This window comes from Palaemon carinicauda, chromosome 14 (genome assembly GCF_036898095.1).
Source record: "Palaemon carinicauda isolate YSFRI2023 chromosome 14, ASM3689809v2, whole genome shotgun sequence".
Classification (NCBI taxonomy): domain Eukaryota; kingdom Metazoa; phylum Arthropoda; class Malacostraca; order Decapoda; family Palaemonidae; genus Palaemon; species Palaemon carinicauda.
Genome location: NC_090738.1, coordinates 128,436,371 through 128,448,391, shown reverse-complemented (window position 1 = coordinate 128,448,391; position 12,021 = coordinate 128,436,371). Strand labels below are relative to the sequence as shown.

Here is a 12,021-nt window from a genome sequence, read left to right as displayed (position 1 = left end):
CAGTAATGTAACGACAATAGAGAATTTATATAAATGTTTTCATTTGCCCTGTACGTAATCAAATTTCTATCGAAACAATTAACGACGCAGAACGTATTCTAAGACGAGGCACTACAGTACAGCATTTAACAACCAAAGGGAAAAAAAGAAGTTACTATGAAAATGTTTTAAGACCTTCATGATGGCCTCTATGATGAATAAATCTTAAGGTAATTCCCACACATTGAATTTTATGAAGCTGCACTACTTTCAATAAATTAGTTAAGTATTGTTTGAAAATTCAAATGAAGCCTAACTATTAAAGCTTTTATTCTAACAAAAGTTCTTTTTATTGACTCGGCTTCAATATTTTCAAACTCAGTATCAAAATCTCTTTACTCATACTTTATTTTGCAATGTTAACTAAGTTTAATTTTGTTTATACTGAACTTCATTAATGAAATAGTAATATTACATTGATGAAATTTTCAATTAAACATATTTTACAGGGTAGAACTATTCTATATCACAGTTACACTTGAAGTCAGTGATACGTTTTCATTTAACCATAGCAAATCAAACACAGCGTTCTTTAACCCTTCTACCCCCAAAGGACGTACTGGTACGTTTCACAAAACCCATCCCTTTAGCCCCATGGACGTACCGGTACGTCCTTGCAAAAAACTGCTATTTATATTTTTTTTTGCATATTTTTTCAGAAACTTCAGGCATTTTCCAAGAGAATGAGACCAACCTGACCTCTCTATGACAAAAATTAAGGCTGTTAGAGCAATTTAAATAAATTATATTGCAAAATGTGCTTGAAAAAAAAAATAACCCCTGGGGGTAAAGGGTTGGAAAGTTCCAAATAGCCTGGGAGTAAAAGGGTTAAGTATTGTTCTGTGTGACCAACCTGACCTCTCTATGACGAAAATTAAGGCTGTTAGAGCAATTTAAATAAATTATATTGCAAAATGTGCTTGAAAAAAAAAATAACCCCTGGTGGTAAAGGGTTGGAAAGTTCCAAATAGCCTGGGAGTAAAAGGGTTAAGTATTGTTCTGTGTGTAGTACAGTATTTTATATTTTGTTCTGTGTATCTTATATTTACTATCATTTCCCAATTTAAAAAAAAAACTATTTTTTTTTTTGCCTATCATAGGTTTGACTCGCATCTATAAAATACATCTACGTCCATTACAACCCATTGCTTTTCCAAGAGCCTTTCCAAATCCAGGAAAGAAGACACACCTGAACTTTATTCCCAGAAAAAATACTACAACTGAACATCTGTGTCCTATACACAGCAGAAAATTTCTCAAATATTCCTCAAAGGGTCTAATTATCCTCTTTTATATGAATGAAAGAATAAATGCACTGCCTTAACATTTGCATCAAACCATATACATCAAACGCTTAAGATTGCATAATCATCCTCAGTCAAAAGACTGGCACTGATAAGTCCATTTAAAATTGGTACAACACAAAAGTACAACTTTCTTTCAACATCATTCCATATTATACTCATTAACTATAAACTTAGCAGCTCAAAAGATTAAAACGATTATAGAATCTTTCAGGTTATATTCGGTACTATCCTGATGAATAGCTTAAATAATAAAACCACCCATAAATATTTCTCATATTGGTCACAGAACAATCAAAGAAAAACTATTAAGTCCTTGAAATGACCAATACGTAATTCAGCCGCAGAAATTTTCCATTTCCAGCTTTTATTTTGCTACATGATGCAAGAAAAGGCTAACTAATTCTTCTTGTTCTTTACTCTTCGCATTTAATCACCTTTATACAAATGGCTTATATATACAACCGAAAAATGTATTCACACAACAGGCTCGTATATACACAAGGGGAACGTACCTAAGAAGTGTATGCTGAAAAATGTAAGACACTTGAGCCAGTCTCAAAGATTTTACTTATATTGCTTTGCATTTAGAAAATAAGTTAAAGTTAACTACTAGTCTTCTATTCTGATGTTAGGATTGTTAAACGGATCTAATAAAGGATCATCGTCGGATGCTCCCCGTGCAAAATATGAGAGCACAACTAATATTGTTATGATACCCAGAAGAACAAGGAGAACAATCATACGCCGACTTCCCCCGATCACACTCTGATGATGACGAGTTGACGGTCGACTCATGGTTCTGGAAATACAGAGAATCTATGTGAAGAAAAATAGAAAAGATAATGTGCAGTAGGAAGCAAATTAGGCTTTGAAAAGGATTCTTTATCTTAAAGCCATTTACTGTACTTCCTTACATTAATTCCATATCACCCGAGCAAGGTAACTTCTACATGATACTGCAAAAAACACTTGGGCAGATTTGATATTCTTATTCATTACACCTCAATGAAAGCACCACGGCGAGATAAAGGAGAAGCAAACATTGTCTGGTTTTCTGATTATACACTACCGTACACATTATACCAAGTTCTCTTGGGAATTAATCACAGGATTTTACAAACTTACTCTTGAAGTGTCCCTTTTAACTTTTTTTTACTCATACAAATGGGAAGTGCAACCTGAATGAAAAGTCAATATTGAGCATAACCTTAGAAAAATTATAGACCTGCTTCTTCAAGGAAGATGATAGAAACTTGAAAAGAAGTAAATTCTTAATCTTAGCAATGCAGTAGAGAGAAAGGTTGAATTACCACACCAAGCAATCTGGAAAGCTTGCCTAGATTTTGTTTTTTTTAAGCTCATTTTATCAGAAGCACCAATCTAAACCAGAACCCCCTTCTCAAATCCTCCATTACTAAAATGTTATTTTCCTTAGTAAAATAAATTTTTGAATATACTTACCCGTTGATCATGTAGCTGCAGCTCTGCTGCCCGACAGAAAAAACCTACGGGCGGAATACGCCAGCGATCGCTATACAGGTGGGGGTGTACATCAACAGCGCCATCTGTCTAGTAGGTACTCAAGTACTTCTTGTCAACAAAGAACCAATTTTCTCCTCGGTCCACTGGGTCTCTATGGGGAGGAAGGGCGGGTCCTTAAATTCATGATCAACGGGTAAGTATATTCAAAAATTTATTTTACTAAGGAAAATAACATTTTTCAATATTAATCTTACCCGTTGATCATGTAGCTGATTCACACCCAGGGGGGTGGGTGGAGACCAGCATACATGTTAACATTAGAAGCTAAGTATTCCGTATTTCATTTTAGCAGTTATTCAAAATAACAAACATAAAATTAATAAGTACCTGGTAAGGAAGTCGACTTGAACAATTACTCTGCCTTTTTAAGTACGTCTTCCTTACTGAGCCTCGCGATCCTCTTAGGATGCTGAGCGACTCCTAGGTGCTGAAGTATGAAGGGCTGCAACCCATACTAAAGGACCTCATCACAACCTCTAATCTAGGCGCTTCTCAAGAAAAGAATTTGACCACCCGCCAAATCAACCAGGATGCGAAAGGCTTCTTAGCCTTCCGTACAACCCAAAAACAACAATAAAAACATTTCAAGAGAAAGATTAAAAAAAGGTTATGGGATTATGGGAATGTAGTGGTTGAGCCCTCACCTACTACTGCACTCGCTGCTACGAATGGTCCCAGGGTGTAACAGTTCTCGTAAAGAGACTGGACATCTTTAAGGTAAAATGATGCGAACACTGACTTGCTTCTCCAATAGGTTGCATCCATTACACTCTGCAGAGATCTGTTTTGTTTGAAGGCCACTGAAGTTGCGACAGCTCTAACTTCATGTGTCCTTACCTTCAGCAAAGCATGGTCTTCCTCATTCAGATGAGAATGAGCTTCTCTAATCAAAAGTCTGATGTAATAAGAAACTGCGTTCTTCGACATCGGTAAATCAGGTTTCTTAATAGAGCACCATAAAGCTTCTGATTGTCCTCGTAATGGCTTCGTACGTCTTAAATAGTACTTAAGAGCTCTTACTGGGCAAAGTACTCTCTCTTGTTCGTTTCCAACCAAACTGGACAGACTTGGAATCTCGAACGATTTGGGCCAAGGACGAGAAGGGAGTTCGTTTTTAGCTAAAAAACCAAGCTGTAAGGAACATGTAGCCGTTTCAGATGTAAATCCTATGTTCCTGCTGAAGGCGTGTATCTCACTGACTCTTTTAGCTGTTGCTAAGCAGACGAGGAAAAGAGTCTTCAAAGTGAGATCTTTAAAAGAGGCTGATTGAAGCGGTTCGAACCTTGCTGACATCAGGAACCTTAAAACCACGTCTAAGTTCCAACCTGGTGTGGCCAACCGACGTTCCTTCGAGGTCTCAAAAGACTTAAGGAGGTCCTGTAGATCTTTGTTATTGGAAAGATCTAAGCCTCTGTGGCGGAAGACTGCTGCCAACATGCTTCTGTAACCTTTGATCGTAGGAGCTGAAAGGGATCTTACCTTCCTTAGGTGTAAAAGGAAGTCAGCTATCTGAGTTACAGAGGTACTGGTTGAGGATACTTAATTCGCCTTGCACCAGCTTCGGAAGACTTCCCATTTTGACTGGTAGACCTTGAGAGTGGATGTCCTCCTTGCTCTGGCAATCGCTCTGGCTGCCTCCTTCGAAAAGCATCTAGCTCTTGAGAGTCTTTCGATAGTCTGAAGGCAGTCAGACGAAGAGCGTGGAGGCTTGGGTGTACCTTCTTTACATGCGGCTGACGCAGAAGGTCCACTCTTAGAGGAAGAGTCCTGGGAACGTCTACTAGCCATTGCAGTACCTCGGTGAACCATTCTCTCGCGGGCCAGAGGGGAGCAACCAACGTCAACCTTGTCCCTTCGTGAGAGGCGAACTTCTGCAGTACCTTGTTGACAATCTTGAACGGGGGGAACGCATAAAGGTCTAGATGGGACCAATTCAGAAGAAAGGCATCTATGTGAACTGCTGCTGGGTCCGGAATCGGTGAGCAATAAATTGGGAGCCTCTTGGTCATCGAGGTAGCGAACACATCTATGGTGGGCTGACCCCACAAGGCCCATAGTCTGTTGCAAACATTCTTGTGAAGGGTCCATTCTGTTGGGATGATCTGACCCTTCCGGCTGAGGCGGTCTGCCATGACATTCATGTCGCCTTGAATGAACCTCGTTACTAGAGATATTTTTCGATCTCTTGACCAGGTGAGGAGGTCCCTTGCGATCTCGAACAACGTCATCGAATGAGTCCCTCCTTGCTTGGAGATGTACGCCAAGGCTGTGGTGTTGTCGGAGTTCACTTCCACCACCTTGCCTAGAAGGAGGGACTTGAAGCTTCTCAAGGCCAGATGAACTGCCAGTAGCTCCTTGCAGTTGATGTGCAGTGCTCTTTGATCCGAATTCCACGTGCCCGAGCATTCCCGACCGTCCAGTGTCGCACCCCAGCCCGTGTCCGATGCGTCCGAGAAGAGAAGGTGGTCGGGGGTCTGAACAGCCAGTGGTAGACCTTCCCTGAGCAGAATGTTGTTCTTCCACCAAGTCAGTGCAGACTTCATCTTCTCGGAGATAGGAACTGAGACCGCTTCTAGCGTCATGTCCTTTCTCCAGTGAGCAGCTAGGTGATACTGAAGGGGTCGGAGGTGGAGTCTCCCTAACGCGATGAACTGGTCCAGCGATGAAAGCGTCCCTATCAGACTCATCCACTGTCTGACTGAACATCGGTTCCTCTTCAGCATGCTCTGGATGCATTCTTGGGCTTGACTGATTCTGGGGGCCGACGGAAAAGCCCGAAAAGCTTGACTCTGAATCTCCATACTTAGATATACTATAGTTTGGGATGGGACGAGTTGGGACTTTTCCATATTGACCAGGAGACCCAATTCCTTGGTCAGATCCAGAGTCCATTTGAGATTCTCCAGACAGCGACGACTTGACGCAGCTCTTAAAAGCCAGTCGTCCAAATAGAGGGAGGCTCTGATGTCTGCTAAATGCAGGAATTTGGCAATATTCCTCATCAGTTTGGTAAACACTAGAGGTGCCGTGCTTAGGCCAAAGCACAGGGCTTGGAACTGGTATACCACCTTCCCAAAAACGAACCTTAGAAAAGGTTGGGAATCTGGGTGGATGGGGACGTGAAAGTACGCGTCCTTTAGGTCTAACGAGACCATCCAGTCTTCCTTCCTGACCGATGCTAGAACCGACTTCGTCGTCTCCATGGTGAACGTCTGCTTGGTGACAAAGACATTCAGAGCACTGACGTCTAGCACCGGTCTCCACCCTCCTGTCTTCTTCGCCACTAAGAAGAGACGGTTGTAGAAGCCCGGGGATTGATGGTCCCGGACTATGACTACCGCTCCCTTTTGTAGCAAGAGAGACACCTCTTGCTGTAAAGCTAGCCTCTTGTCCTCCTCTCTGTACCTGGGAGAGAGGTCGATGGGAGTTGTTGCTAGAGGGGGCTTGCGCAAGAATGGAATCCTGTACCCCTCTCTGAGTAACTTCACAGACTGTGCGTCTGCACCCCTGTTCTCCCAGGCCTGCCAGTAGTTCTTGAGCCTGGCTCCCACTGCTGTCTGAAGAAGGTGGCAGTCAGACTCTGCCTTTTGAGGACTTGGAACCCTTCTTCTTGTTGCCACGTTGACTAACGGCACGAGTACCTCCTCTGCTGGAGGTTCTGCCACGAAAGGGCGGAATGAACCTAGACGCTGGTGTGTCCATCCTAGATCTAGGCACGGAAGGTAAAGCTGTGACTTTACGTGCGGATGACGCCACCAGGTCATGAGTGTCTTTCTGGATCAACGAGGCAGCAATCCCCTTGATCAGCTCTTCAGGAAAGAGACACTTCGATAGCGGAGCAAACATCAGTTCTGACTTCTGACATGGGGTGACTCCCGCCGACAAGAAGGAGCAAAGGTGATCCCGCTTCTTGATAACTCCAGACACGAAAGAAGCCGCAAGCTCGCCAGACCCATCCCGTATGGCTTTGTCCATGCAGGACATGATGAGCATGGCAGAGTCCTTATCCGAAGGGGAGGTCTTCCTGCTCAAGGCTCCCAAACACCAGTCCAGGAGGTTAAAGATCTCGAACGCACGGAAAACTCCCTTCAAAAGATGGTCCATATCCGAAGAGGTCCAGCAAATCTTGGAGCGTCTCATAGCCAGTCTGCGGGGAGAGTCTACCAGACTTGAGAAGTCGCCCTGGGCAGAGGCAGGAACTCCCAAGCCGAGAACTTCTCCCGTGGCATACCAGACGCTAGATTTGGAAGCAAGCTTGGTCGGGGGAAACATGAAGGATGTCTTCCCAAGTTGCTTCTTGGCCTGCAACCACTCTCCCAGTACCCTTAAAGCTCTCTTGGATGAGCGAGCGAGTACGAGCTTCGTAAAGGCAGGAGCTGCTGACTGCATGCCTAAAGCGAACTCAGAGGGAGGTGAGCGTGGAGCTGCAGACACAAACTGGTCCGGATACAACTCCTTAAACAGGGCAAGGACTTTCCTAAAGTCTAAGGAGGGAGGCGTAGTCTTGGGTTCATCTATGTCGGAGTGTTGGTCGTCCAAATGCGCAGCTTCGTCGTCATCAGAGATTCCTTCATCCGAATGCTGAGGAGGAAGCGGCAAAGGAGGAGATAAAAGCTGAATGGCTGAATCCGGCAGCACGGGTGCATGCGTAGCTGCACTGGATCCAACATCATGCCGCTGTTGGTCAGTCTGAGAGCTGGCAACAACCAAAGCGGAGTGGTGGTGCGTGGTGGGTACCACCGTGGGTTGCGGAGACTGACGCACCGCGTCAAAACACGGCAGCTTGACTCCACCTTCCTGCTGATGCGGTAGCTCACGCACGTCAACGGAGGGTGCCGCACGTCGGCTAACGTCAACATGCGTCTGGCAGGGTCGACTGCGCATAGGTGGTGGAGCTCTCACAGCCGGAGTGTGGGAGCAGGCAGCCGCAGTGTCAGCTGGGCGCACAACCGTGGCAGGTTGTAGGCTAACGGGTGCAACGTCAGTCTTCTCAGCACGATACTTCTGCATGAAGGAAGCTAGCTGAGTCTGCATAGACTGCAGCAAAGACCACTTAGGGTCTACAGCGGCTGGTGCGGCAGCAGACGGAGTGATTGCCTGCTGCGGAACCACTCTACCTCTCTTGGGAGGTGTGCAGTCTTCGGAGGACTGCGGCGAGTCCGAACTGACCCAGTGGCTACACCTGGGCCGTTGGACTCGCTCGGAAGGGACCTTGCGCTTGAGAGGTCGTGAGACCTTGGTCCAGCGTTTCTGTCGAGAAACCTCTTCCGCAGATGAGGAATGAATGGGCTCACTCGTCTGTTTGTGGGTGGGACGATCTCGGCAAGATACGTCCTCAACCACAGAGGGTACGTCTGTACGCTGATCAAGGCCTGTCGAACCCTTTGGTCGTACGACATTGCTTCTCCCCTGGGCTTGGGAGCTTGCAAGAGGTCCCGGACTGGGAGGACGACAGGCACGAACAGACGCACCCTCATGCGTAACACTGACACTTTTCACTGCACTGACACTCACTACACTTCCCACTGCACTTTTCTCCTTCAACTCTTTGACGTCAGCCAAGAGTTGATTGCGGTCATTCGCTAATGACTCAACTCTGTCACCAAGAGCCTGAATGGCACGCATCATATCCGCCATCGAAGGTTGATGAGAGCTAGTAGGAGGGTCGGGTGTAACCACTACAGGGGAAGGAATAGGTTGTGGGGCATGGGGAGAGGAAAAATCAATAGAGCGAGACGAACTCCTCCTGATCCTATCCTTCTCTAGCCTACGTGCATTCTTAAGGAATTCTTGAAAATCGAATTCCGAAAGCCCAGCGCATTCCTCACATCGATCTTCCAATTGACAGGCTTTACCCCTACAATTGGAACAAACGGTGTGAGGATCGATAGAGGCCTTCGGAAGACGCCTAGAACAGTCCCTAGCGCTACACTGCCTGTACTTGGGGACTTGAGTAAGGTCAGACATCTTGAATTAGTCAAAGGGGGGAAATCCAAAATCTATCCAAGTCGTCAACAAATAATCCAAAATCTAATCAATGAAAGTGAGAAAGTATTGAGGATAACTTCTGCACAGCGAAAGCTAATAACTAGAGAGAATACTTCACCAAATAACGTGAAAATCAACTCCAGAAAACAACAGCGTATCAAGTAGGTCTTGCCGGTGGCACGACAGAGAGAAAATTGGTTCTTTGTTGACAAGAAGTACTTGAGTACCTACTAGACAGATGGCGCTGTTGATGTACACCCCCACCTGTATAGCGATCGCTGGCGTATTCCACCCATAGGTTTTTTCTGTCGGGCAGCAGAGCTGCAGCTACATGATCAACGGGTAAGATTAATATTGAAAATTATCTAATCCTTGGCCTTCCTCTTAACCAATCAACACTAACGGGTACAATCCTAACCCTCTTCTTCCATTCTTCCTCACCAATTCTTACTACATACGCCATGTCTCAATATTGACCCTCCGCCTATTGGTAAACTTTACGAACCTGGCAATTAATTCTCCCTAATTTTTTTCATTCGTTAGCCATTAACGCAATGAGGATAAAGAAATTCATCTGAACATCCCCATTCCTGTTTGCTGCAGCTTTTGTTCCTCCTGAACAATCACGCATTATCACTGGTCTGCATACGGTACAATAGAGAATCATTACCAGTTATCTGGCATTCTTCTGTTGCTTTAACCATGTCACCTACCTCCAATATAAAGATTTATTAATCAAGGTGGAGATTACATAAGTGAAGTTACCTCACTACTTAAAAAGTTACTAGAAGGAAATGTATACCTTCAGCTATCCATAATAAACAAAACTAAGTAAATCTAAATATACCTCATAAAATGGGAAAATTTGAATTTTCAGCGTTAAATGTTGATATAAGCCAAGCTTCAGGAAACAAGCAATAATCTCTCATAAAATAAGAACCATCTGACTTGCAAACCCAAAAAGAAGACAGGATTCTTCCTCTATTATTTAAAGTACATGCTATGTTATACAGACTGTTTACCCTGTTTAAAGCCCGCTCATGAATGGCAGAGGGAAGAGACAGTAACATTGCTCTATCCAGCAGGACAATGCCCTATAGACTGACCATATATAAATATGATCAGCACCCAAGCCCCCTTTCCACCCAAGCTAGGACCAAGGAGGGCCACGCATTGGCTGCTGATGACTCAGCAGATAGACCTACAGGCTTCCCCAAACACCCCATCCTTAGCTCACAAGGATGGTGAGGTTGCAGTGACCAAAGAAACTAATGAGTTTCAGCGGGACTCGAATCCAAGTCTGGCGTTCACCAGTCAGGGTCGTTACAACATCGGCCAGAGGATTAAAGCAGTACAAGGAGTGGTAATATGTAAATAGAAGACATCCTCTAAATGCCAGATAATGTCAGCTCATAAGCACTCTCCCCTTATCTATGTGGTCGTGGTAGAAAGGAATTGCATACCTCGCCCTTAAAGTACGATTTACTAAGAAACATAAGGTAACCTGTTAAGAAGCTGTCCCTATTAAAGGGTAAAGACATATAGCTTACAAAATATTGCAAGGGTAATGAATGTCCCATGCACTGTAGTTTGTAAACTACAAAACAAAATATTCAAATAGGAAAAATTAAATAGGGATAAATCCACATAACACAAACTTTGCAAGGATGAACTCTAAAATAATTCACATATCAGACAACCATTCACGGCCTTAATTTCTTTGCAAAATATTGCAAGGGTAATGAATGTCTCATGCATTGTAGTTTGTAAACCACTAAACAAAATATTCAAATATGAAAAATTAAATAGGGATAAATCCACATAACACAAACTTTGCAAGGATGAACTCTAAAATAATTCACATATCAGACAACCATTCACGGCCTTAATTTCTAGAAAAAAAGATGAAAAGAACCACTTTACCTCCACCATCTAGAGAACCATTCAATGGCTGATCTTCTTTTATATTTATCTTCATCGGGATCTTTCCCTTCCGTAGTCGTTCTTCTTTTGTATTTATCCTCGGAATCTTCCTCCAAGTCATTACCGAGGAGGAGTCGAGTGTCAGACGAAGACGTCTTTCTGGCAACACTGCTTCCGGATGGATGATGAACGTCTCCTCTGAACTGTGATGTGGTCGGAGAAAGGTCTTCGGCAGCTGTTATGCGAACACTACTACTGACAGTTCCAGTGCCGCTACTACTAACTGTAACGCCTGGAAGTACACGGGCTATAAAAATTCATCAAAGGAGAAGACAACGGATAGGTATAAAGGTTATCAAAATGTAGTTTCTAAAGGAGTCTATGTAATTTTTAGGTTTAAGAGATGATAAAATAACAGTAACAATGGCAAACATTAAAATATACAATTTTGCATTGTATATAATGAAACTAGCCATAATAAAAATTAATCACAAAACTACATGAAATCAGTAGAGATAAAAGATTAATGTAGAAGGAAGACCCAATTATGATATTTACACAAACATACACCTAATATAACACTTTTTTTTAAGAACTTAGCTTTAGCTGTCTTTACTCCTAAATAAATTAGGGAAAATATTACGAGAGAGAGAGAGAGAGAGAGAGAGAGAGAGAGAGAGAGAGAGAGAGAGAGAGAGAGAGAGAGAGAGAGAGAGAGAGAAACGCTACCTTGTGTCTGAATTCGTGAATGTGATTCTGCAATTTGTGATACGGGGGCAGAAACTTCTTTGTGCAATACTGCTGTTGATGAAAAAGTGTGATGTTTGCCACTTTCCTCTGGGGAGATAATGCCATTTACGGCAGGGAATTCCTTGGCATCTGTTTGATCGTTAGCACCATCAATCTGTAAAGTATTATATGAGAATGATATAATTCAGGAATTAAAATACTGTATGGATAGTAAGAATGAATAACCAAACTACAATTTAAAACAACAAAATTTTCATGAATACAAATCTCTCATCTTACTTTTATTATAATGCTATCCCAAGTGCAATGTTAACCATGTATAGTCGTAGAAAATAGTTCTTCGTACCAAGTGTTCTTAACATACACAAACACACACACTCACTCTCTCGCTCTTGGAAAGTTGGTAAGGGTACAAGACACACTTTAGCTATGGTAAGCAGCTCTTCTAGGAGGACACTACAAAATCAAACCC

The 12,021-nt window shown here is 43.2% G+C and overlaps 1 protein-coding gene across 1 annotated transcript in view; it reads right to left on the bottom strand.

Moving 5' to 3' along the window:
• Window positions 1-1,743: 1,743 nt before the first annotated feature.
• LOC137653763 (zinc finger protein-like 1) overlaps window positions 1,744-12,021 on the bottom strand; it is a 26,412-nt gene continuing 16,134 nt past the window's right edge. Inside the window, exons 4-6 of the mRNA XM_068387390.1 lie at window positions 11,529-11,703; window positions 10,800-11,091; window positions 1,744-2,145 (exon numbers count right to left, since the gene is read on the bottom strand). Coding sequence (XP_068243491.1) covers window positions 1,956-2,145; window positions 10,800-11,091; window positions 11,529-11,703 — 657 coding nt within the window. The 3' untranslated portion in view covers window positions 1,744-1,955. The remainder of the gene's footprint in view (window positions 2,146-10,799; window positions 11,092-11,528; window positions 11,704-12,021) is intronic.